At 43.0% G+C, this 27,375-nt stretch overlaps 1 protein-coding gene across 1 annotated transcript; it reads right to left on the reverse strand.

Annotated features, from left to right (window-relative positions):
- Positions 1–38: 38 nt before the first annotated feature.
- Positions 39–27,240, reverse strand: PDCD11 (programmed cell death 11). The gene is given in 37 exon segments (XM_050339962.1): positions 39–2,411; positions 3,044–3,209; positions 3,764–3,917; positions 4,186–4,354; positions 4,947–5,197; positions 6,200–6,343; positions 6,653–6,775; positions 7,183–7,378; positions 7,562–7,684; positions 7,972–8,023; positions 8,026–8,093; positions 8,881–8,937; positions 9,573–9,750; positions 10,247–10,349; positions 10,681–10,770; positions 11,269–11,377; positions 11,855–11,917; positions 12,363–12,883; positions 13,047–13,162; positions 14,232–14,384; positions 16,448–16,664; positions 17,046–17,216; positions 17,771–17,971; positions 18,662–18,805; positions 19,689–19,940; positions 20,064–20,210; positions 20,865–20,925; positions 21,524–21,648; positions 21,972–22,178; positions 22,648–22,755; positions 23,272–23,453; positions 23,812–23,935; positions 24,556–24,717; positions 25,602–25,769; positions 25,951–26,082; positions 26,653–26,761; positions 27,193–27,240. Coding segments are annotated over 37 exon segments (5,538 nt in total). The 5' UTR covers positions 27,213–27,240; the 3' UTR covers positions 39–2,239.
- Between the last annotated feature and the right edge of the window lie 135 nt (positions 27,241–27,375).

Here is a 27,375-nt window from a genome sequence, read left to right on the forward strand (position 1 = left end):
CCAGCAGACACAAGGTAACTTGCTGAAACAAAGCAGTGTTCTTCTTACTTCCTTTATTTCCCTTGCCTTTCTCCTTGATAGTCCTAGTTGTTCCTTTGAACCACCTCCACTCTGGTTCCTTCTCCTTCCCTTTCCTCCTTTGAAGGAGCAAGACACATAATGTTTGAGAATGGATTTTTATCCTAAGAATAAACCATTAGCAAAAGAATCTTTTGCTCTGTTTACCTCCCTTCTCTTCTGCATTAAATCCAGTCACTTTCCTTGTGCTGAGATGGGCTAGAGGCTTGTCCAGCTTGTCGGTTTTCCCTCCCTCGTGTTGGAGAGGCATGTTTGAGCGGAGAGCCGACAGTGAGGAAGCAAAGCCACCACACAGAAATATTTCTTTGCAGTTGTGGAGATTTGGTTTTTTCTCTCCTCTGCCACCCTAAACATGGCCCCCACTGAGGCAACCCTGGGCTTCTGCCCCTCATGGCCCATCAGTACCCTCATGAATAACCCTGTTGTTCCTGTCACTCATCCTCCCCCAGTGACAATGCTGAGGTGAGGGACATTAAACCACTCGGCTTTACACACTGGCACAATAAGCCAGGCTAGGATTCTCACTGAAAAGCCAAGAGGAAGATTGAGCCACCTGTCTTCCTGGTGTGACAGATCACACAGGCTGTAAGCTCATACCCTCTGCTTTTCCTCCAAAGACTGTCAACAACCCATTGCAGAGCAGCCTACAGGCTGCCAGGTAGAGTACACTTCCCAGCAGCAAGATGGGTTCAAATCAGGCTACTCCAGTACAGAGAATTACATACTGGTCTTTCCCTGCCCACTGCAGAGACTATAATAGCTCCAGTAATGAAGAAGAAACATACCTCAAAGGGACCTTGGTTTCTGTTGCAACGCTTATTTACGTGTTCTATTATGCAACTAATTAAACCAAAAGAAAAACCCAACGTCATTGAAATTGTGTTCTTTAAAAAAAGCAGCAGCTGCTACTGGATGTTGCAATCAGCTTCCTCCACTACAAGAGCACTAAGCAAAATCCGAGTATAGTACCCTGCACTCCCCAGGGGCAAGAAGAGAAGTGACTTGTTTCTGGATCCCAACGGACTTGGGAATGAAAGAAATGCTGAATCATTCAGCCTTGCCAACACTGGGCATTCACAGAGGCAGAAGAGCTAGGTCCTGCAGAGCTCTGGTTGTGAGTTCAGAGCACCTACAATGAGTAAGACTCCTCAAGTTTGGTATTTTAAAGCTGGGCATCCACTCACTAGTGTCTATGCTGGGTAATCACACCTGTTTGCACACCCTGCTTTTTCCCTTGCCTTGAGTTCTTCCTCTGTAAAACATGTGGATGATCACATCCACATCTTAGTGGAAAGTTACAAGAATATAGAATCATAAGGTTATGGACCATAAGGCACTGAGGCATCAGTGACAGAGCCTATGCAAGTACACAAGACACCTGGCTTTTTCCAAGCAGAAGGTTAGATTGGGATAACTTCTTTTCAGCACGAAAATCGCCACTTTTTACTTTGACTTCAGTGATTTCTCTTAAGAGACAATGACTGCTGAAAATCACAATTTTTTCTGTCATCATTTTTTCAGTCCCTGGCAACTTGTTACAACAGATGGTTGCTCAGAGAGGCTGTGAAGTCTCCATTCTTGGGGAAATAAAAACCGAATTGGATGTGGACCTGAGCAACCTGGTCTAGCTGGTTCCTCCTGCTTTGAGGAGGAGCTTGAACCAGATATCTCCAGAAGTCCCTTTAAACCTCAACTGTGCCACAATCCTGTGCTGCTCTGACAATTTACAGGAACACAAAGGCACCTGAGATAGATCTTTTGATGTGTTAATTCATCCAGAAGGTAAGAATCTTCTCTGCTATCTTGAGAGTTGAGAGAAATCAATTTATAAGACATTATTGTACTTAAAATCAGTGCATCATAACTGCACCATCTCCCCCAGAAAGTAGAACAGGTATGGCTGATATTTCTATTGAATATAAAACCAGTCTGTATTTAAAAATGTGTCATCAACAGAGCAGGATTATTGTAACATCTGGATAAAGCTGCAAACATTTACCAAATCTTTCCATTTCACTGTTTGTTCTTTCCAGTCTGGTTTGGTCATAGACAAACACTCTCCAGAAACTCACTGTCCATGGACAGCCACGGCAGAACTCCATGCTCTCAGTTCCCACACTGCATGGAGAGTCAAGTCTCTCTGCTTCTACCTGCACCATACTTAGGTGTCAGTAAGGGAACTCTTGGTCTCCACGTACTCAAGTGCTGCTTTTTTAACAGCCAGGACACTTTCTGCTGTACCAAATTTCTTTTCATAATCCAGGTAGCGTTTGAAGAAGAATTTCATCTTTTTTGGTGCCAAGCTCAGGTGTATGACCCTCTCAAAGATGTCCCTGCAAGAAACCAAAGTGATTCAGATCATTGTGTCAGTGACAGCACTCAATACAAGCCCTGTACCCTGTCTTTTAACAAGCAGAAAGTCAGAGGAAATATTCAATCTGCTGTGAAGTGCTCATGATTGAAGAAAGAGATTCCTGACAATTGGCCAAAATCTCAAAGTAGAAGCTTTTTATTTGCTTGCAGAACTCTAAATCTGCTGGTCAACTTAGCAAACATCCATCCACTGTATTGGACCCTGCATTTATTAAGTAGATGTGGAAAATTACTTCCTTTTGTCAACTCTCAGAAAAGAAAACAGAAAAAAACCCCTACAAGATATAAAAGCACTTGATCTCACCCTTCAGATACAAGGAAATTCCTCCAGAGGGACAGATGAACCTCAGTGCAAGGCCTCTAGTTTCTGTAATGCAGGCCACTATTCACAAATCAGACTCCCTCTGTCTTATGGAATTCTTTGGAGTCTCCTCAGTCCCAGCAAGGACTTTCTCTAGGTGATAAAGATTCTTTTTTGCTCTGCTCTGGGAAGCCCTGTACAACCTCACGCTGCAGGGCACCTCTGCTCTCTTTGGGTGTCCCTCTGGGCACTGCGTTCCGCCCCTTCCCAGCCTGGTGCACCACAACTCACCGTACTTCCTTCTGGCTGCCGTGTTTGATCATGATGTCCATGTAGATGGACCAAATGTCTGTCCGCTTGGGATAGCTGCTGAGGGTGCTCTCAAAGAGGGCCTTGGCGTGCTCTGTGTCCTCAAAACGGAACTCCAGCTGTGCAAACCTTGAAATGACATCCACGTCTGGAACAAGTAATGACATGTTAGGGTATCACAGCAGCTCTCTCCATACAAACAAATACAAGTGATAAAAACATGAAAAAGGGCAAGCATAGAGACAGAACCATCTCTACCCAGAGGCAAAAGGCTCTGTTGTAAAAAGGTTCTGGACTAAGGTGGGATCAAAGTGGGAGAGAGAAGGGTCACAGTTCACTTCCCATTTCAGCTCTCTGCAGGAGAGGTTTGTTCTTACATTCAAAATGTATCATGCAGCATCTATGGGCAGCCCCACAAACCCAGAACTAGATCAAGTGAACAGCCGTAAAACTCAAAGTTGCCTTTGCTCTGGGTGCTTTGCTTTTGTGTATCACAGCAAATTCTATTACAGGCGGATTTAGCATCGACATCCAGCTTGATATTTCCCCTCCTGAGAGACAAGGGCAGCATGTTCAGCATCAACTGGTTGCACTTTTCACTTATTACAAATGCTGTCACAGGCAGAGATATCAGAGAGCAGCCCATCTCCCGGAGACCTGTCACCATTAAGATCCACATTAAGGATTGAGCAGAGTGCTTACGTTCTTTAGTAGGCAAAGCCTTGAGAGCACGCTCCAAAAGTCTGTGTGTAGCCTCAGTCTGGCCTTGCTTCAAGAGGAACGAGGCATATTTCAGCCACACGGATTTCTCCTGACGAAAACGCTTCAGCATTGTGTGGTACAATTCTTCTGCTTGCTGGAAGGGCAGAGTTGGGTTAGATCACACAGATTCATAACTAAGACTTGGAGTTTTAAAATTCTTATTCTTAGGCCAGGTATCTCCGAACACTTATGACAGAAAAGCATCAATGCATCCTTGTCCACTGTCAATCATAACTATTAATTCCAGTTAGGAACAGGATAGGCCTAACATCAGCCAGCTGGAAGCCTACACAGCCAGCACTCATAGCTTACTGGCACGACTGAACGGGATACGTGCCTGGGACCTGCCTGCACTATCTTACCTTGTACTTCTCAGAATTGGCATAGATGTCACACAGATGCTGGAAGACTTTCAGAGGTTCATTGTATTGGACAGCTCTCTCAAAGACCTTCATCAATGTCTCCTCAGTACCATACATGTTCTCCAAGTTCAGCAGAGCTACCCAGACATTCAGCTTCTCCTGTTCTTCCCTTAAAGCAGAAACAAACAAGAATATTTAGCCTTTGCCAGTGTTCACCAGGTTTTTGCAAACCACCCTACATACACTCACTGACTTGTAGGCTGCCTCCAGGACAAAGAAAGAGGACATACTGCTCCCTGAAACACCACTTTTGGAATAGAGTACAGCAGTTGTTTCACACTGCAGTTTTTGCTCACTGTTGTTTGTAATTAAAAACCACAAGGATGATTCAAGAAAGCACAATATACTTAATCATGCAGTACAGATGACTTAAGGTGCAGCCCTATGGCAAAAGGGACAAGAGTTCCCAGTTTGCTTCATGTTTTGATTTAAGGACAACATCACAAAGCATTATGCTCTTCCCTTCTGACTGCTCAGAAGGATGTCTGTGTACCCAGTAACACCTTCGGGAGTTACTGTGCTCGAGAGCTGCAGCAGGTCAGCTGTAGGCCAGCTGTGGTGACTCAGGCCAGACCTTCAATGGGCCAGCTGACAATTGCTAACATTTAATCCTTCTGAGCTCAATGAAACAGACTCTGCCACTCCATACTGATATTACCAGTGTTCTTTCACAACTACCCCATCACAAGCCCCATTATTACCTGAAAGAGATTGTCTTAAGTGCTCTCTCTGCTACAGCTCTGGCCTTCTCAATCTCTGTAGCCTGGAGGTGGAAAGCCATGTACTGCAGCCAGAGGATGGAACTGTTGGGACTGCTCAGCACCAGGCGGTCAAAGTCATCTGCTGACTGGGGCTGTCGACTGGGGTCCATCAGAGCTGCCTCTACTTTGCAAAGCTCCTTCTCCTTCTTCTGCTTCTCTAGCTCCTTCTCCTTCTTTGTTTTTTTCTTTAACTGAAAGAGAAAAACAGGAGGACTGACGCACTGCAGGCACTTCAAGTGGGAATAGGCAGTTTCCTCAGGAAGAGATGAAGCCAATTGCTTAAGGAGAAGAGGAAAATGGTACACACCTACCACCCCTCCATACACTGTTCACACTTCAAGGAAGAGCAGCAGTAAATGAAATGCCTTTTCTTTTAATGAAATACATTGAGGGACCAAATACTTTGCTAGTCTGGCACTCCCAGCCACAGGATTCACACTTCCCTCTCGTTCTTCCATCTTTACCACCCAGGCCAATACTCACCACTATCCTTCACTCCGTAAAAATCCAGGATATATGGGGAGAAACTGTGCAAGACTGGGCCATGGTGCTGAATCACTAGGGTGACTCAGATCTAAATTGGGAACTGACAGTGCCATAGTTCTCTGCCTTGTTATCTTGGGCAACAAAGCCATGCATGGCCTTCACAGAGGTGAGTTTTGAAGGACAGGGGAAATCCTGAAGAGCAAACATGAAAGCAGGAGCTGGTTTCTGATTTTTCTGAATTGCTCACACTGGAAAACTCTTCTAGAGGTTAGAGCATAAAAGAAGATTTTTCTGATGTTTTTTCTAAATAAGAGGACTACAATTTGAAAGGTCTTTCATCTCCAGGTTTTCCTGTAAATTTACAACACTCCAGAAAGTAAAAAACAGAGCTGGCATCAAATACAAAAAAATTTTACTTTCATGAAAACATTTGTTTGACTTTAAATACTTATTTTTTTAACATGTCAATGTGAGAAGCCCTGTATTTCATGCAGCCATGCTATAATAGGGCCTTCTCTGCTTCAGAGATACCTGCTACTAACTCCAGTGTTCAGAGTAGTTAAACAAGTTCTGTGTCAGCTGTCAGAGATGTTCCCTTGGGTTAGAAGACTTTGCTATGGGGCAGAAAGACATGCAAATAATATCAAAACATCACACTGCAGCTACGATTTGGTGTCTCCTATGCAGACAACACTAGAATACAGTACCTTGGACTGCGGATCCTCCTCCTCCTCACTCTCTGAGCTCTCTTCCTTCTGATTCAGCAAAGGTATATCCATTGCGTTCATGTCCTCATCCCAGGTGAAGCCCACGGAAACCTGCAGCCTGGGAGCTTCACCAGGTTTCCTTATCTGTTTGTAGGAACACAGAAAATGCCCTGAGTTTTAATTTTAAGTTTTTACACTGAGATCAGGCAACTGCTCTTCACTTGTGGCATCTCTCTGTCCAGTACTATTCACTTCTTAAACTTGCAAGCAGCCCACTAGCAAAAACATTACCCCTGTGGCCACCTTTGCTGTAATTTAAACTCAATCCATCTCAAGCCATTTTCATATTGTATCACTCCTTTCTGCAGCAATGATACTTATTGGCATCCAAGGCAGAACTGACACATCTCAACAGGGCTAGAAAGTCATTTCAGGGTCCTCCAAACTTCTCACCTTAGATTTCTTTTTAGCTGCCTCTTCCTCCTGGTCATCCTCATCCTCCTCACGGTAATATACCTCAATTCCACTGTCATTTTCATCTGCTGGGCAGATCTTCCTTTTTTTCGGCTTCGCCTCCTGCAACAAGGGGAAATGAATGGATGGTGGAGAGCAACATCTGTGATGATCTTAAAGGCAATTCTGATCACTAAGTAAAGAACCTGACAGCAGAGAGAGGGCAATGCCCCAGCAGAACATCTTCCACTATTCTCTCACATAACAGAGACAGCAGAGAATAAACCCACGCTCACCTACATCAGGGTGTCAAGACCAAAATGACATGCCACACAGGCAGCACAAGGAGGCTGCCATCTCAGCTCCCACCGAAAAAGAACAGTTTCTGACCTTTGCTAATCCCCAATGCAATTTAATTTTTTTCCCCAGTCTGTATAATTTCTCAGCCTCATCCCAGTGGATCTTCCTAGTTCCTTCACTATTTCAACCAAAGAAGTCCTTCAGCATGTCCTGTGCAATCACATTCATACCTGCCCACTTTCAGAGTTTCCTCTTCTCCTTTTTGTCTTCAGCTTAGGCTCTTCACTTTTTTCCTTACCATCTGCCTCTTTTTTGTCCTCCTCTGCACCATATTGTGGTAGGCCTAGAGATTCAGGCAAGACGCTTGGCATCCCAGTGTCCTCGGGCAGGAGAGAAAGCTCAATATGTTTTTCTTTTCCATTTACACTGTGGTTCATTGACAGGAGTAGCAGGACCAAAGAAGAAAAAAATCAGAGCCCTTACAATGACTGCAAGTATCTGAAATTCTTTCATACTTTCCTGTCTTTTATCCTCCCTTTTCCAGCCCCTCCTCCTCCATTGTCTCCTTTCTATTAATTCATGGTCCCTTTTAAAGAACATTGGACCTACCCAAGCACTTTAGCAGTGAGCAGCTTTCCTTCAGGCAGGTATTTTTCATATAAGGAGTGTTTCTGTACAAAGTAAGGGGAAACATTCTGGAACAGGATTCGGCCCAGAACAGAAGCGGACAAGCTGAGAAGAGGAAGAAAACAGAAAATATATATTCCACAGGGGAAAATAAGGTGCAGTGATTGTATTTGCGGCACCACTAGTTCTGTATAGTGACACACAAACTTTCCCTACTTTAATTTCATAGAATCAAGAAAGTATCAATGACATCTTGACTTCCAGGAGGAAATTCATTTTGCGACATCACATTACGCCAGAGACCACATCCAAACAAGATTCCACAGTTGTACATTCAAATTAAGTTCTCCGAGACACACCACCTGCTAGAATAATATTCTTAGGCTACTCACCCAAAGAATACACCTGATGGAGTGATTGATTTGACATAGCCTCTCACTAGCTGCCTTTTTTAACATCCTTAATACACGTTATTTCAACATCTTCCACTTTGCTGTAGATCTTTGGATTTAGCCTGAAGGAAAAGAGAGGTTAGAAGCTGCAGCACTTTCCTGAATAATTGACACTGCTTTGGATATCAAAAAATAGATCAGTATTAACAACAGCTAGTACTCTCTGGAAAACATTCTGGAATAGACATCCTTCAGTTTAGTCAAATGTACTAATGGACTACCTGCATCTCTGCCAAGATATACACAGCACTATGGAATACACATGCTGCTGCAGACAAAGCCAAACAAATCAGCCTGGCTTCCTCTGACAATAGGAAAATGAAGAGAGTAAAATGCTGTCTGAAATTCTGCACATCATTTGCTTGTTTTTTGCCCTACTTATTTCTAAGATACTTCATTCCACATGGTTTACATATTTTTGTTCAACAAGGAAGACAAAGCAAGAGGCTCAGTTTTAAGAGGTATTTAGGGCTAAGTCTGCTATGTAATCAAAATGGTTAAAATGCAGCTGAACACTGAAGCATAACATGTTTGTATTGCAAATTCAACGACACAACTTTCCCTTTCTTCCCAAATAAACAAACAAGATACGTCAGGCCTAGGAACTATGATAAACAGAAATTAAATCTGAACCCACTTGAGCAGCTCTACTTTAAGTGTCAGATACTTCCATGTTTGCTGATACAGAAAAGTTGTTCTGAAGTAGGAACAAGTATCATCCTTTAAAATAAAATGTAGTCCTAGTCCTTTTAACACCTTACACTGATGTGCCCAAACCAACAGTTACTGTATTTCACTATCCTTTTCTTCCTTAGTAGGAGACCAACAGACTAGAGAGATGACACATACCGGGATTGCCGGAGAGATAACTGGATTTTGCCATTCTTGTTAGAGAGGATGTAACACCTGCATGGGAGAGTAAGGGCAGAACACAAAGCTTTTTAACCCATTAAAAAAAGCCACAGGTAGGAAACAGTTATTTTCACTAGTAGAATGCAGCTCTAGAGGAAACAAAGCATTCTGTTCCTTTGAGCACTTGCTGTCTAATGTAAACCAGCATGACACAACAGTTCATAAAACCAGCCAAAGGGCTTTTTGAAACATGTACTTGCTTTACCCAGTCTCTATTGCTAATACAAAAGATTGTTATATCTGAATCACTTGGCCTGTTGCACTCTCCAGCATTCCCAAACAGGGAAATGCAATTACTTGTGCATTACAAATGTCAAGAAAACTGAATTGCCAAACAGGCAATTCAAAGCAGAGCTGGGATACCTGGTTTCCCTCAGTCCCATCAGCACCTTAGCTAAGAGAGAAGCTACTCTCAAAAAGACAGCCCAAGAATGGAGCTGAAAAGGGGCTTCTTCATAAATGTAAAGTACAAGACTTTCACCCAAACATACATAAGGCAAGTCAGCATTACTTCTTAGCCACAGACTGGACCTTACAGTCTGGCATCATTTAATGGCAGTGGAAAGCCTCTCACCAAAGGGGGTTATTTCTAAGCTTTAAAGCCTGAGGGAAGAAAGAGAATTACTGACCTGACAATCTTGCCAACTTTGAAGTTACCCAAAGGATCCTCTGTGTAAGTATCATTCAGGTGAAAGATGCTGACTTTGCCAGTCTTCCCACCTGGCAGTGCAATGGTCAAACTGATGTGTGGAGTCACCTTTGCTACCATGCCTACAGTGATGGTGCCCTGCTCCAGTGACTGAATTCCTGGAAAAAGTGAAGAAGGAAGAGGGCTTCATAATGCTTGAAAATATGAAGCAGCAGGAGTAATAAGTCAATGAAGCTAATTTTAGTTGTCTTAGTCACATACCAAACCCACCAGCTTTTGGCAAGGTGCAGTCTATGAAATCTCTCAGTTCACAGCAACATTTGCCTTGGTAGTCAAAACTAGACCAACCCTAGTTGCACAATTCCAAGATCCAGAATAACTGTCAAATGTTGACAAATGTACCATCTCATGTCTGAGATCACAAGGGTTCAGAGAAGGGCTTCAGTCTGAGACAGTAAGAAAGTGATTCTTTAGTCTAAAGGTCTGACCTCTCTTGTCTTACACGCTGTTACATTTAGGTCAGAGCCCCAGGGGTTAGTTCTGTTCTACAAGGAGGTACAGCTTGGCTCTGCAGTGTAACATCTTCACCTGAGGGCCCTCCTCTGAGTAAAGCATTGTATGTGGTGGGGTCCTGCTGTTAATGCTCCACAGTACCTGTGAGTGACAAGCAGAGGTTCGTTTCTGTGATATCTGTCCCAGTCACTGTAGCTGATATTGCCTGGCCAAGTTTAAAGCTCTTTTCTGGATGTTTTAACACCTGAAAGAAAAGACGTTTCTCCACTTATTTCCAGAATATGAGATTTGTACAACTCTTGATGGGTGTTTGTTCTATAAACCTTTACATTTTCTATACACGTCTTAGATGTGCACATTTGACTGATAGCTCAGCATTGCTTCAATGGCTCTGCTACCCTGAGCCAACCCAGTTACAGGCACAGTACTCACTTGTCAGTGAGGGGCAGCGATGCCTAAAGGGCAGAGCACTGGGTTATGAGTTCACATGGATGTCAGAAGTGTTTGCAGTTATTACTTGTGGCCATGTGCACAGGAAAAAAAAATTGTGTAGCTCACCCATAACAGCCTCTTACCTTGGTGTTCATAGACAGCAGCAGATGGGGAACCCTTCCTCGAACATCAGGGGAGACTTCTACCTCCAGCCAATTTTTGAGGGTGTTATACTAAGAAGACACGAAATAACCAGAGAAGACAGCATGATATCTTGAGGGAAAAAGACACCTTTCCTGGCAGAAATTTCTCAGAAATTTTTAAGGCTAGAAAGAATTATTCCAGCCTTGGCTTTTGCACCAAGTAAAAATGGTGATTTGGATTCTACTCTTACAAGCATAACACTGCTGTGGTTTACAGGCAAGTGCACCCAGGGGATCAGCAGTGAGTGCAGTTTGTGGCAGACTCAAAGGCCATTTTGCTCAAGTGCAAGGTGGGAAGCAACTGCTCGCAACAAACAGGCATGTTGAACAGGATGAGTCAGCTTGATTCCGTCAACTACTGAACATTTTGACTTCTTTCTCCTACCTTCCCTGTAAGACACCGCACTTGGTATGGGCCACTCTCATAGTTACTAACAGTGTCAGTGTTTAGGTCTGAGCTAAGGCCCCTGAGGACACCCACACTTGCTGCCTCCCCCAGCACACTTCCTAAGAAGACTCTGACCTCACCTTTTTTACAAAACAGGTGACTGTTTGTCCCACACTGTAGAGTCCAAGTTTCTTGCAGGCACTGTCTTCTTTAAGGTTCAGCATTGCCGTGACTTCCCCTTCTTTTTCACTGTTTGCAAAAAAGGAAAGAGGACATCAGTGACACAGTTTTGGTCCTAATGAAGAAGATGGAAGTTAGAAGCCTGCAAGATTATGGTGAACCAGTACCATGACAATGTCTTTCAATGACATTCATCCCCATTCCCCCCCAGCTACATCTTTCTGCAAGGAATTAATTCTTCCCTGGCCATAAGACGGAATTTTTCTGAGATGAGTAGACATGATGAAGTCCAGATTCTTAGAACCAGAAGTCAGAAGGACATTCAAAGAAATCACGTGCTACAAGAGCATATGTGCTAGGAGAACACAACTCCCAGACCTGACTTAGTGTGAAAGAGAGAGTAAGAGGCCTTGCCTCACTGCATACACGTGGAGGTCCCTGCTCATGGCCGGTTTCTTCATAAACGGAAGGTACAAGGGAAGCAACCTCCAAGGATATAAAGTCTGTGAAGCATCTGCAGACACACAGAGGCCAACACTTACTTACCTTGGTCGAATGCTGAGCTCTGGAATGGACTGAGTGAAGTGTGGATGGGTGATGGGCAGGTACCTAAAGAAGAGGAAAAGGATCAGAGTTTCTCATGCTCTCCCCAGGCCCCAGGCACCCACATTTAATCCCTCTGCACTGGCAAGAAAACCCAGGTGCAAGCCCTCTAAAACTAACAGAGCCTTCCAGTTCCAGTTCTTCTTAGTATTATTTCAATGGCAATTTAAGTAACCAAAATACTCCAGCAAATTTAGCTAGAATTTAGACATCTTTTTTCCTTGCAACTTATACTCAAGACAAATACAGCAACACTAGTAAAAAGTTAAATCACTGAAACCTGGATCTGGGATGAAAGATAATAGCAGATTTCCTCAGGCCTCGACTATTCCAGCAAAGGCAGCTGTACCAGCATCTGCTGACTGAGGGAATGGCCTAAATGATCTGAACTGAGTAACTGTTTCACCCCTTGCATTGCCCCAGAGGCAATATCACGGACACGTTTTCCCACCTGTGAGTATTCACTTCTCTGCCTCCAATGACTCGAGCAGTCACCTTCTGTCCAGCTTTCAGGGTAAACGTTGGAAAAGAGCCTATGGGCACTTCATCCAGAATCCGGGATGCATGGATTGAACCTGTCAGCTTGTCATCGATAGCAACTGTAACATGGGTTGGTTTGACGGATTTAACGGTCCCAGTAACAATATCCCCTGGGGACAGCGAGTGTTTCACAGCAGGAAGCATCTCTTCTAATACTGTCTCAGATTCGTTCCGGACCCTCACACAAAGATTCTTCTTTGCTGGGCCTTGCACTGCTAACAAGACCCCGTGGTCATTCTCTTTCACCGCTCTTAAAGTTGCAGAGATTGTTTGTCCCACCTTCAGTTTTTCCGAGTCAAAGCGGAAGGTGTCGTTGAAGTGAGAGGGGATGGGCACAGCTGCCAGCTGGCCTGTTCCCAACAGAGACACCAGGGCGAACTGTTCTGTGATGTGCTGCACGACGGCAGAGTGCTGGGAGTTCTCTCTGAGCCGCTAGGCAGAAAAGGAGATAGTCACTTCTCCTGCTGAGATTTTGATTCCCTCCACCCTCTCTCCCACAGTTCTAAAAGAGGAAACAACTCCCCTCGAAATTTATTAATCTTGTAGAGTTTGCCAGGCAAACAGAAACACACAGATCCAAAAACTGAACACATACTTGCTTGGGTTTTTGCTTTAACAGCTCTTCCCGAAGAGAAACATACACCTCGGATGTGGGGACATCCACGTGAAGAACCAATGCCTTCATTTTCTTACCAGGGACAACATTTTTTTCTATAAATGAGAATAAAGAGATTAGATCCTGGTGACAGAGAATTCTGAGTAACTGAAATAGCAGCACATGACAAACAGGAAGAGTTTAATTCCTGGAGACCAAAAACTGCTTAATTACTACGGTATCTGAGTTACAAAGTCAACTTAGTACCAAATGTATAATAAGTTTCTTTAAGAAAAGAAAAGATTCTTCCAACGTTAATGGCAATGAGAAAAAAAAAAAGGGAGTTTTTATTTGGAAAAAAGTCTGATGCTTTCAAGGAAAAACTAAATTGATTTTATGAAGATACAACTCTTGAATAATGCAGACAAGGCTGACTAAAAACAAATTCAAGATAATATAGGTTTCGAAAAAGATTTTCCCAACATTTGCCTGAAACTAACAACTATACCTGTTGTTAAGTTTAAAAAAAAAACAACCAACCAAAAAAACAAACAAACAAAAACAAAAAACAACAAAAAAACAAACACAAAAACAAAACCACAAAAACCAGAAAACTCTTCTGAACACAGAATTGCTATTACTCCTCCTGAAGTTAGCAGCTTATCTTGCTTTCACTGGTATATTCATTACCTCAGCATGTAGTTGTTTGGTTCTGCACAACATGACACTTTTCTGTTTTAATTTCTGAATTGCAAAAATACTGAAATTGCAGTCATGTTTTAAAGTCACATAGATTTTCAGAGAAATTAGCAGCAATTTCAGATAGAGCATACAAGAAATATCATTCTAAAGCAAGAAGGAAAAAAACCAAGAAAGCTGGAGCTTGTATTAATACTTTGTCTATACACAGTATGGTTCAACTAAGAGCTCGAGGCACAAACTAGACTTTACAAGATGCCCAAAATATGAGGCTGGATTAACAGAAGCACAGGTAGGTTTATATTATATTTTCCAAATCACACAAATGGGTTGGTAAGACATTAGGAAACTAAACTACTCTTCAAGGCCATCCATGTTCTGATCAGACTCCTGCCATGTAAGTTCCCCACCAGCAGAATTCATTTCAGCAGAGAGGTTTTAAAGTACAAGACTGAAAACCAGCACAAGGGAAGGAAAGACCCTCACCTCCCACATGGTAGCGAGTGGCAGTTACCGTCAACCCTGAGACACAGCTGCCACTGAACAGTGCCGAGCCATCCTCCCTTACATCCTGCACGACCAGCTGCAGCTCCTTCCCAGGCACCAACTCACAGAGGCCTTGGGCCATGCTGGACTCCCCTAAATAAAGGGAATAAAAAGCAGGAAGTCAGTTTTACCTATATTATTTCTTTGCAAAACAAAGACAATCCTCCACATTTACTCAGTGGTGCATGAACAAGCATCCATAACCACCTTCATAAGGGAAAACAAAGTTTAGGCTCCTGAATGTGTAGAAATACAAAGTCAATTCTAAGAGTTAATCAAAGTAGGAACACTTTTTTGACAATAAGGATCTGATAACTCTGGAGAGAACATTTCCACAGTGGCACACAGCATTGCATATAGAAGAAGGTGAAAGCAAAGTAGATTGATACTAAAAACACAAAACAAACCTGCCACTTCACAATTATAGGAAACAAAATATTAAAAAAACACTGGATATAAGAAGAATCTAAAAAGGTAAAGTCAGAATTTGATAAAATCAACTGCAATACCTCCAGTGTACATAACACTGGAGAAACAGCACGTGAGAAAACCTTTGCTGGAGGACCTGTAATACAAGTAGGCAAATTTATCTGAACAAACTCATGCTCATGTGAGTACTGGGTTCGGGTTATCACAAGCACTTGAGTGCCTTCAACTTTCTAGTTAAGCAGATCCTGGTGAAGGCTCAGGGCAGTTGAAAACTTCATCTGTGCAAATATCAACAATAAAAAACAACTTGAGGATCACAGCATGCACAAATGCACATTTCTATACTATAAGAACAGCAGCAACAGTCCCTGACTGCAGTAAAAAGTCCTTCACTGTCACAGTTCAAAAAACACTGGTAGAAGAAGGTAGAAATGGTAATGTCTCATCAGTTATGAGTTACCAGCATAGAAATAATATCATCAGTTGTCAATGATTCCTCCTCATTTTGATGGACAAAGCTAGTCCTATTTGCTTAAACACAGTAAGAGCACCTGCTACCTGCTGTGTGTAATAGGCAAGGAAGGAAATCCCTTAAAACAACTTCTTTATTATTTTAGCACTCCAAAAGAATCCTTCACTTTATATAGATGTACTATTCTTCAGAAAGTACTAGGGGAAAAAATCATTACCATCAGACAGGTAACTTGCCCAGCCTTTCTAATGTCATAGCTAGTTACACTGATGCACTGACTTGGGTCCTTTCACCACTTTTCAGTATAGAAAACTGGTATGATGTCCATGCTCGTTCCTGTATCTATCCAGGCACCAGTACTATTTTTTCTAAACTAAGTATTAGCAGGGGTAGGTCTCAAGTGCCTGTTTCTAAAACATGAGTTTGCATGCAATGACAGCCTCCAATATTGCTTATAATCGTTCCCTTTCCAGGCATTTGGGGAAATTCACGTTTGGGCTTTGAGCAGCCTGTTTTGCTTCATTGGTGCTTTGCAGAAATGTACTCAGGCACATAGAAATAAACTCCTGGACTCTCCTGAGTCACTCTTCCACTTACTTAAAAAAACAAAACCAAAACCACAACAAAACCATATACTTCCACCTCTATTGGCACATTAGAGAAGTTTCACAGCTTGCTCAATATCCATAAGTTCTTTAGAGTTCAACATCTGACAGATGATCAGAAAAATCAGGTCTGCAGGTTAAGGCTCTTAAAATACAAGAGCAGAGACAACTAAAAAGTAACCATTGCCAGTTTCAAAATAAACAACTCTGGAGAAAGGTTTTGGTTCACAGAACATCCAGTCTTATTCTGGCCTTCCTTATTACCAGCTCCATGCCCTTTGTGGAACCATCCTTCTGTACCATTCTATCTCCCTTCCTCATTTGGTATATGGACCTCACAGTGTATCTATCTATTTATCCCCTTATTTTAATTAGCTAAGCTTCAACTCAAAATCAATGCAAGAGACCTAGCAAACTTCAGAGAAAAGAGCAGCTTCCTTGGCTTGTTTCAGCTATAATTCCAAAAAGCCCCTTGTTAAAGGTAGACACTGCACACACATCCTTTTTCTAATAAGCTGCTCTTGGAAGTGAAGTCTTTGCTTGAACTGACTTTTCTTTCACTTAAAAGAAAATGGTTTTCCCTTCTTATTCCTTTAGAGTCCCTTTTTTTTGATATGATCCCCTTTAGCAAAACATGTGTAATCTTTTACCTCTTTTCAACAAGTCCCTGATTTCTTTCAGCTCCTTGAAATATTGATTCAGGAGGGCAAAGCTCTCTGCAGCAGAATCACCCGAGCTGCACTCTGACACCTTCAGATTGAGGAGCACACGCTGTTTCTCCTCATCAATGCTCATCACCTTTGCAATAACAGTCTGTCCCACCACAAAGTGGTCCTTGGTGTCTGTCACAAACTTGTCACTCATGCTCTGTGCAAAGGAAACAAAGGACAAAGGTTACTGAGCACAGCTGCTACCTATCAACCACACACAGTGCTATTCAGAAGGGTTTGAGTTAAAACTTCATGAAAATGCATAAGAGAAATCAACACAGGCTAATAAAGCCCCATCAATTAAAATTAATTACTGAAATAATCTGATATCCTTGTTGAATCTTAAGTTCACTTGAATAAAGCCCTTTATTTCACTCTGGAAATGAATTCAAATGCAAACCTAAAACCTTTTACCTTACAGAAGAAAGCTGTGCAAACGCAGGGTCTGCAACACAATTGTTCCCTCCCTTGCTAAAAGCCAAGTTTCAAGCAGCCTGATCACAAACATGTTGCTTACTGAAGTGAAGGCATCGCTTACCACTTTGGGTGCCAGTCCTGTCACACCAAAAGGGAACTCCACAAACACTCCAAAGGGCATCACATTCCTCACATAACCAGTCAACAGCATGCCAGGCTGGATTTCAGAGAAGCTTCTCACAACTTGCTCCTCCTGTACAGCAGAAATCACTGCAGACTTTCTGCTCAAGATCTGAACAACCAATTAAGAAAAATGAGAAAAGATGCATGAAAGGAGCATGATGCCAAGTAAATCTCTTGGTGCTGCTAACCATTGGGCTAGAGCACTTGTTGCAACCTACAGAATACAGGAGCTCTAAGTGTGGCAATTCCAATTTCTGTCTTGATCTCTCCACACAAAAATTTAGCAACTGATGTCTTTAACATTGCTCAGCACTGAAAACACATGCTCCACATAGCAGAAATATAAACTTCCTAATATTTCAATTCTGATTTTTGGTATAAGAACAGCAACCTTTACTAAGGTTGTGATAAGATTAACAGCACAGAAGCTGGCTGGGAAAATCAGCCAATTCACAACCAAGTCCTGCTTCTCAAGGGATTTTAGCAGCAGATGAGCCTCACTTTTAACACAAGTTATAATGACTCTTTGAAGTATCACTAGCTTGACAGGCACTTTTACTTCAACACACTAACTAGTGTATCTTCTGTTTGTTGCAGATACTCTGGATTCCTGGCAGATACCTCCTTCCCCCCACTTTGACTGGTTCAGGTGGCAAAGGATACAATGTGCTCTCCCTTGTCACTTAGGCACATAACTCTGGGCAGGACATCTCCCTCTTGAAGACAGTGCCACAGGAGCTTGGAGGTAGCAACAAAGTCAGAGAGGTGCTGTGTGGGGATCCATGCAACCGTATCGTCTTCATCTTCTAAGATAGAAACTTCTAACCCATTATCTTTCTTCTTCAAGACTTTCACATCAACTATCTGAAAAGAGAACAACACAACAATATAAAATTCCAAGTGTTTTTGAAGTCATCCTTTTTGATGCATAGGGTACCAAATGCTGTGCTGCAGGGGCTCTGACATGGTCTCCCAGGTATGTATGAGAAATTCTCACATCAACAGGGCTGAGCCTAAAAAGCATGCCAACATTAACACTAAAATAAAAACTAATTCTAAGCTCCCAGGAAAATACAGAGCTAGAAACACTCTCTTGGTTGTGACTTTTTATTTGAAGAGTGAAAGGAATAATGTAATCTAGAACTGTCCTTAACAGTATCTGCAGGGAGTTGGAAACTGTTCATTACAAAGACAACAAGGAAGTATATCAAAACATTTATCTGATGTTGTCTTTTTCCAGGGAGTAGAAGCAGCTGCTTTTGGAGTGAGAACATCACCAGCATCCAGAAAAAAACATGAGGACTCCACCTAGGAGTAGGAGCACTAATTGGTACATCTAGAAGGACTGTCCTGGGGCTCTTTTATCCTGATCTCTGAAACCAGAGATATGCTTTTTGATCCAGGAGGCCAACCACACAATAAGAAATGCATGTTTAATGCTATTTCCTGACCACCATCAGCTTTCTTTGAAGTAAAGTTGTTCACAGTGATACCAAATCATATGAAAACTATGTAAGAAAAGGTAAAAAAGGAATCAGTCATTGAATTCAATACCTCTCCTATTTGATATTTCATTTCCTGTTTTTCCTCTGAAGTATATTCCCTTTTGTCCTCAGGGCCAGACTTGTTTGATAACCTGAAGGACAACAAGAGTCTTTCCTGTTGGGGCTCACATTTTAAGACCATTACATTAACAACCTGCAGCACAAAAAAAAAAAAAAAAGGTTAAACAGAAGTTTAATTGAGGTGACCCTCCTCCTCAGTGTGCTACCACCTACAGAATGAGACAGGAAAATACATACACAGCACACTTTTCTCTTACACCTGAGGACAGCAGGCCAGTGACTACAACTTAACAGGTTCAACCAGCGACTAAAGTCCTTCTGATCACACAGACAGAAAATGGAAGTACACAATCATTAAATGACTTGCTACAAGTATGTAGCAGCTCTGTTGCAGAGTTGAAAATAAAATTCAGACCTCTGGATCTGCAGTCAGAAATCCTGACTAGAAAATTGCCTTCCTCCTTAGCCAGCCAAGAAACAGCAGGATTAAAGACAAGCAAAAGTACCAGAAAAAAATAATGAAGAGGGCTGAGATCGCTATAAGTTTGTCCACAACAAAGACCAGAACTTGGTGAACAACATGGTTCCCAAAGTGCCTGGGATTTGAAATCAACAGGAAAACCAGAATAATGCAGAGGCAGAAAATGTCATAATTATGATTCTGTAGTTAAGAGTTTTAACTTCCTTAGAAGAAACTGCAGCCTAGAACCCCAAAACTTCTACTGAGATCTAAGTAACTCAACCATGTGTAGTCCCTACATCACCATACCATGCTGCCTCCCACACATCAGAACAGAGAGACCAGAAAAAAAGGCAAGCCTATGACATACTCGAAGAAGAGCTGCCCTTTTTACAGCCTAATCTGCTTAAATGGAGCACAATTAGGTAGTTAAGTGAAAGAACAAACATCTCTTGGTGTAGCTGGTTCCTCAGGGAAAACCCGCGTGGGAGCAAACTAAACCGCAGATTTCCATTTTGCATTCAAACACACAGCACAGCATAGGCACATTAATTACCTGGCCTTCATAGAAGACTTTATCTGGACAAGATATGGGTTCTGTGCTCAGCTCATTCTTGGGTACCAGACCCTTGACATCATTATAGAACTTCACAATGCAGCCAAACTCCCTTGCACACACCACAAAGCCATGTGTGATCAGACCTGGTTTTGCATCTTCATAATTTGTGAGGACTGGAAGGTTTGACTGGATAAGACTTTTCTTTAGAGTAAGGATCAGCTTCTTTCCTGCAGGATTGCACTCCAGTACCTACAAGAATGGAGTACAAAAAGGTTCAAAAAGCATGTCTGCCCTTGCCTGATCAATCCAGCTGCTAAATACTCAGAACAGAAGAGTGCAAAGCAGCTGAAGATCCTGTCTGGCAGCTCTTACCCGACACTTGACTTCATCTCCTATGTTGTACTTCTTCTCAGGCTGCTTCAGGATCACATCAGCAAGATGGATGGATGGCACAAGTCCTTTAATACCATCAGCTACTTTCACCTGCATTCCAATGGGTTTCAGAGAAAGCACTTTGCCCTAGAGCCCAAAACAGAGGAAACAATTGGTAAATTCAGCACGAAAAACAGACTCTGCACAAGTAGGCAACAGACAAGACACTACAGTACCTATTGTCACCAAATCTAACTAAAAAAAAGGTAATCTTACACCAGCTTACACTTCACTGACTCATTAACTTTTATACACTCTGGTGGTTGTACAGCCTCTTCTCCTGAAACATAGGTGACTTCTGCAAAAGCCCAAATGACTCTGGAAAACTAGAACTGTTTCTATAGACATATCCAACACAGCCATGACTCAGACACAAGAATGATCCTGAGTAACTTTCTGCCCATCAGCTGATTGCGATGGTTCATAAATGAACTTTTACTTGGAGTACAAGGTGAGGTTTAGATTCTTTCACTCAAGTCTTTCTAAAAATATATTCATGAACATAAATAAATGACTGACCATGGCTAAAATTTGATTGCCTTAGCCACATCATGAACAAAAACCTGAACAAATTGGGGAAAAGTATTGCATTCCATTAATTAAGTCCTGCAAGGAAAGGTTTTCCTCATTTTCATCTCACTAGTCTGCACTGTAAGTTGAACATACATATTAAGCAGAAGAAATGCTCATTAGTTACATCACTGTCCTCAGTCTAATGGCCACACACCTTCAGAAACTCACCTGCACCACATCACCTGTGTGGATATCTTGGTATTGCAGAAACCGTGCTTCAATAACCTGACTAGGAAAGAGACACAAAGAGAAGACCAATCAGTCAACTTGAAGCAAATCAAGGATAAGAAAAGACAGTCCCCTCTTTGACTTGTCCCAAATATCCATTATTCAACACACTACCCAGTGCCCTACAACTCCAAAGTGTTTTACTCCAACTGACCTATCTCCCAAAACAGCTCTCTGGAGATAAAGCTCAGGGAGGTTCACCCAGCTCCATTCCAGGTGACAGTCACACAGGTATGGCCCATGAAAGGAGAACCCATCATCTGCTTTGCTTAAAGGCACACAGAAGGAAGAGCCCTCTAAGAGGGAGGAGCCAAATGAGCTGAAAGATCAAGATTCAATTTCCTGTTCAGCCATAGTCTTCTGAGTTGATCTTGGCAGAAGTAATTTAGCCTCCCTGTGCCTCAGCTCACCAACTATACACATAGTGCCTCAATTCCAAAGAGTATGGGGAAGATATGTGCCTACACAAGCTAATGTGACACAGAGATACAAGTCAAAACCCCCAAAGGGGCAAGTACCAGTCCAGTAAAGCAATGTAACATTTTCCACTCTCAAACATACCCTTCAACCAATTTTCTGTAACAGTCCTTGATACCTACTTCTTCAGAGATACAATACACATCTCATCCATCAGGCTGTAGTCAATGATTCGACATTTGTGTTTACATCCTGCCTTAAATGCCCCAGGTTTAAAGGATTTTCTGTTCTTTGAAAGATGCTTCAACTAGAAACAAAGAAATTACAAGTTAATTTTTGGAAAGTGGAAGCACTTATATAGATTTTAGGTTGAAGTGGTAACATTTGACAAATTTGTTCCTCTAGCATTCTCTTTGTGCAGCAGGTTTTACCAGCTCTTCCACAACAGCCCTCGCACATCTCAATTTGAACAAGGAGGGACGTATGATTTGACAAATATCTTCCACAATACCTTCACTTGTTTATATTGCCTCACAAAGAGCATATAGGTCGGTTTTATTTTCTACTAGCCTGCTTTCCCAAGAGGCTTAGATAGATATGGAGGCCTTGCCCCATCAGCCTGGTACTTACCCGTGCAAACGCAAGAGTGCCATCATCGAGCTCAAAGAGGGCTCCAAACTGCTTGTAGAAAGCTTTCACTGTGGACTCCTCCACCACGGCCCCCAGGCGGTCACTGGAGAGCTGGTTGGGGGATCCCCCGGGGTGCAGGAAGGCCGGGCGCAGCGTGAGCCGCACCGCCTTGGAGCCGGGGTGCACAGACAGGACACAGGCCTTCACCTGGGACGAGATGGTGTGTTCATTACACACGGGTTTGCAAGCAAAACAGGAGAAAGGCACATCTCTCATGCTTTCAGACATTCTGCTTGGTACCTGAACTCTTTGTCCATGCACCAGCATTTTCTAGTACTAAACTAAGTCATCATTTCAGCTCCAACAGCTTTGCTGAGGAGGGATTTTTTGCTTTTGTCTGTTGTTTACAGACTAGTCTGGTATCAATGCAGGGAGAGGAACACGACCACACAGGTTGTGTTTCTATCCCTTGCAAGTCTCTCAGGCTTTCTAAATAAGTCTTCCAGTAAGCCAGGAATGGCTTTGCTCTAAAGCAGCCCTGACAGTAATTCAAGTAAAAGGTGGGAAAGAGAGCTATCGGTAGTAAGATTTCAGAGATAATTCCACAGAAATGTTGGAGAAGGTAAGAGACGGTGTAAGCAACATACCAACTCCAGCCATCCTCCACCCTCCTTACCACTTGATCTGGAGAATAGTTCATGGATTTCTCTGGGTCCATGTGCATGAAATCCACAATGCCAGTGAAGTAACACAGAAATGTCAGTTTCATTCCGAACGGGGTCACCTAGGAAGGGGAAGGAAAAGGTGTCAAAATAAATTTGCACTCAAGTTTTCATGCAGCACAAACAGAGAGCAGTTCACACATTTCAGGAAAAGGCACTGTCAGTGTTGATCAACAAGCACATCATAAGAGACAGGAAAACTGCTAAAAATTCTGCTTTGTACACTGTGTCGCAAAAACAATCCTAAATTTTTTGATAATGCTGTGTGTACCCTGAAAACTACTGCTACGCTGTTGAATACTTTACCTAGGAAAAGGCCAGAGAAGCACAAAAAGGATCCTGTTCTTCTTCAAGCTTCATCACCAGCTTCAGACTGAAGCCTTTATACTTATGGCATCTCTCACACAGAAGAGAGATCAGGCTTCAGGTGATTGTGGTGGAGGGAGTGTCTAGCAGATAATATTGTCTGCTAATGTCAAGAGCCCAAACAGAATTTTTCCAGTCCATAAACTTCTGTCTCTGTTTCACCTGCCTCCTGCCTTCAACAAGGCTCAAAAGAAACCCAAACCAGAGCTTACCTTCTGCACTCGAGCTTTCACCACCAGCCCTGGCAGTAAGTTAGAGAGTGCCCAGTTCTGTTTCTCTGTGGCGAGGGATGCAGCAACCTCTGACCGATCAATGGACAAACGGACCACTCTGCCCTCGTTCTTCACTTCCACGATGACACAGGTCAGGTTCTGGCCTATTTTCAAGTCAGGCCCTACAAAGACAAGTCACAGCATAAAACCTCCACCAGGAACACTCAGGGATTCCCTTCCACTCTTCCCAATGCTTTTTCCAAGTTCCCTCTATTTTAAGAGGTTACAACTCCTCTCACTCTAAGTGAAGTTTACCGCCAGCAAGGACGGATGGGCTTGGAATACTCATGTGGTCTGTCAGAACCCAGACTGAAGCACAAAGGCTTGTTGCAGACCAGCCACAGAACTGCTATTTTCAGCAACCTGCAAATAGTCCACCTTGACCCAATCCCACTAACACTATAGACATAACACACTTTAATTCCTGTCATTCTCCACCTCCATTTCAACCCCAGCAGATCCTCCTGCACTTCTTCTTACCTCTCTTGAGTGCTTTGATGTAATTTTTGGCTTTCTCATGAGGCAGGAAAGCATGAGTCCCACTGACTCCAATATCTATGAGGTAGCCATGGTCTTCCACACTAGATACAGAGCCAGAGAGCAGCTGTTGGGAGGGAAGCACTGCAACTCAGTAGCGTGACAAAACAGCTGAGTCTTCAAAGAACGCATATCTGGTAAGAGATCCCCCCCAAGTACTCACTTGTTTTATATGTACAGAGAACGGAGTTTTCCAGAGCAGCAGAAAGAACACTACATTCTTTCTTACTACACAGCTCATCTGGCAGTGAGGTCTCAGCTCTACCCTTATCCCACTATGCATGTATGAAGCTCACAAACCAGCAGGAAAAAAAATTGTGATGCTCAAAAGTAGCAGGTGATCTAATTGCAGGCACTGCCTACAGTCATACAGGTGCAAACACAAAACCTAAACAACCAAGCACCTCTGCGAGGCACGTTAAATATCACTCTCCGCAAAAATAACAAAGAAACCTACTCAGGAAGAAATCATTAAATAACTTGTGCATATTGAAACAGAATCAGGTGAACGGATTTCATGAGTGACAACCTGAAGACAAGAACCAACACCACCCTCTCCCCTCCAGTTCTCTTCCATGGCGGGAACAGTTCCACATGCTCCTTTGATCCCATGCGAGCAAAAACTGAAATGTTCTCCACACACTGTGCAAGAGCCCAGAGGGGCTGTGACAGACCCAGAAAACATACCATGCCTGTTGCTAGTGCTGAGGCACTCAGGCCCTTATTGACCTTCTTGGGGTCAATTGATAATTTGATGCTGCGACGTCCATCGTCACTTTTCTCAACACTGGTCACGATGCACCTGACCAGTGTCCCTGGAGAGTACATGTCCGAGAGCGAATTCAAGCCCTGCCCAGAAAGATGATCAAGAGAGAAACATGCAAATTTTACAATATCAAATAATACAAGAAGGTCAAAATTTGTTACTGAAGTAGCTTTTGAAAACAAAATCCCATAGGAAAGTCCTGTTTCTCTGTCAACGCTACAATAAAAAGCAGGGAATGCCACACACGGCAGAATCTCAACAGAGGGGCAGGGATGACACTGTGTTATGTCAGCAAGTCTGATAGGCTTTGCTTAGAAATGAACATCTGAGGAAACATCTCCAGAGCTTACAGTGACACTACTCTCATCTCCCTCTTTAGCAGAGAAAAACACCACCACCAAAGGGGTAGTGCAGATCCCGTAGCCACAACCACCCTGGGAAAACTTATGGACCGCCGACGCCAGAGACAGGATAACAGATTACTCCACCCTCTTTCTTTCTAGCAATCAGCTATTATCAGGATAATTGCAAAGTTTGCTTGGAAAAGCAGGTTCCAAAGCAAGGTCAGTCTATGTTAGCACCACGCAGCAGCACACGGCATGTGCCAACACACAACTAAACTGCAAGGACCATGTTCCTCCTCGGGGCCCTGAGAAATTCTTCCACCCTCACATCATTTTCCAGTCGCCTCCCTAACTTCTTCCCATTGTTGCCTACAGCCAGGGGATGAATATTTAGCCTCAGCAGCACAGAAATAACAAAAAATCTCTTTCTGTTCAACAGGCTGTTTACAAAGCTCAAGGATTATTTAGCCAAGTCTGAGGGCTGCAGGTGAACAATATCAAGTCACCTGTGAGACCGGTGACCAGACATCAGGCTCCTGAGAAGGACCTCAGGGTTGGTTCTGAGGTATTGTTAACATTCCTTGGCTTCAGGCACAAATCACAGTCCCAGCCCAAGGTCTCACCTCCGGCAGTTCTCCCTGGGCCACCTGCTGACTCAGCAGTTTGCTGTAGGCGTCGCTGATCTGCGTGATCGGCACAAATCCCGAAAGGCCACTGGGCAAACTGATGACCAGCTCGTAGTCACGGACCTCCTTTATGCACCCAAGGAGCAGCATCTCCTCACAGAGTGCCTGGGAAAGCAGGAAGAATAGCACACTATGAGCATCTGGGCAAGTCAGTGATAACAGGATGATAAACACGGCTTTGTACTGAATCACTGACACATTTTACAGGTTTAGGGGAGGAAGAAAATGCCATTTTTATGCAGTCCAGGAAAGAGATGCACACAAATTCAAACATTTATGCACCAACCTGAATTGTGAGTGGTCCAATATTCACAACATTGTCTTTAGCAGTGGCTGTTTTGTCTGCCTTGAACTTTTTCTGCTTTCCTTGATCCTTTTGGCTCCTTTTTCTTTTCTGGGATTTTTCTTCATGGTGAACCTAGCAGTTTATAAGCAGAGAGGGAAAAAATAAAAGCAGATAAAGAGACAAACTTTGCACTAAGGCAGAACTCTGCTGCCATGAATAAAACCAGAAGAAAATGCTAGGACTAGAGTTAAAAAGAGAACTGTCTTGTCTGTCTGCAAGTCTTAAAAGTACCTTCTTTGGACTGAGGTTGATTATTTATAAAACCCTGAATCTTGGGAATGGAAACAAATGATCTGTACTACACTAACACTCTACTAACAGAAGGAGAAAGACCAAATTTAGCCTATATCCAGTGACATCACCCTCACTACACAGCACTTTGTGATGAGATGCTTGTGGAAAATTTAAAAGCTAAAGCCTGACGGACAATTTTGACCAAAATTTCTCCGTCATCACATTCAACACCCATCAGACATTAGGGATCTTTAAGAGATCAGGAGAAAGGTGAATGTCAGTAGTCATCTCTTCCTGGGAGTGCCTTCTATAGTTTACTGTAGAAGTAACAGGCAGGATGGATTGCAGGTCAAATTCTGGCAGCGGAAGAGCTCTGAGAAGTTAATCAAGAACGTGCAAACAACGTACATCAAACAAATTGTCCCGCTCTAACTCTGGCTTGGATGGTTTTCCCTCTGCAGGTTTTTTCTGGATACCCCCTCGAGGAAAGTTTTCTTCCAAAGACGCCATGCTTGTCCTGCTATGGGACAAATGACATAAGCAGAGGTGAAATGTGCAGCTGTTACGCTTGTTCCTCACAAACACTGAAGAGACATAAGAGTGCAGTACCCCCAGGCAAAGGAAGATTCTGGATGTATGTATACACAGCTGTACACTTAATGCACGTGTAATCTCACTGTTTCAATCTCTAAACAACACCTTATTTACCAGGTCACAATGAACATGTTACTACTAATAATAAACAAAAGTAACTATCACTAGTAGCAGATATTATTATTTATTACTATAAATAATATTAACGTTATTACTTATTATGCTTGTACTATTACTTATATTATACTATTATTTATACGACTATTAATAGCCAACAGTAATTCTACAGAAATCAGCGCCGGAACACTATACGCTGCCTGTCAGACACACAAACCCCTGCAAACGTGAAAACACCTCACAAAACTACAGTTCATCACGGCACGCTTCACCTCAGGGCTCGCCAATCAACACAGGCAGCTCCTCGCGGCCGGCAGCAGAGCCCCGCCGGAGCGGGCAGGGCTGACGCTCTGCCCTGTCCCGGGCGGCTCCCGTGGGAATGCCGGGCGGCTCCCGTGGGAATGCCGGGCGGGAGGAGCG

The sequence above is a fragment of the Myiozetetes cayanensis genome, unplaced genomic scaffold (assembly GCF_022539395.1).
Source record: "Myiozetetes cayanensis isolate MyiCay16 unplaced genomic scaffold, myiCay2020 scf10, whole genome shotgun sequence".
Classification (NCBI taxonomy): Eukaryota; Metazoa; Chordata; class Aves; order Passeriformes; family Tyrannidae; genus Myiozetetes; species Myiozetetes cayanensis.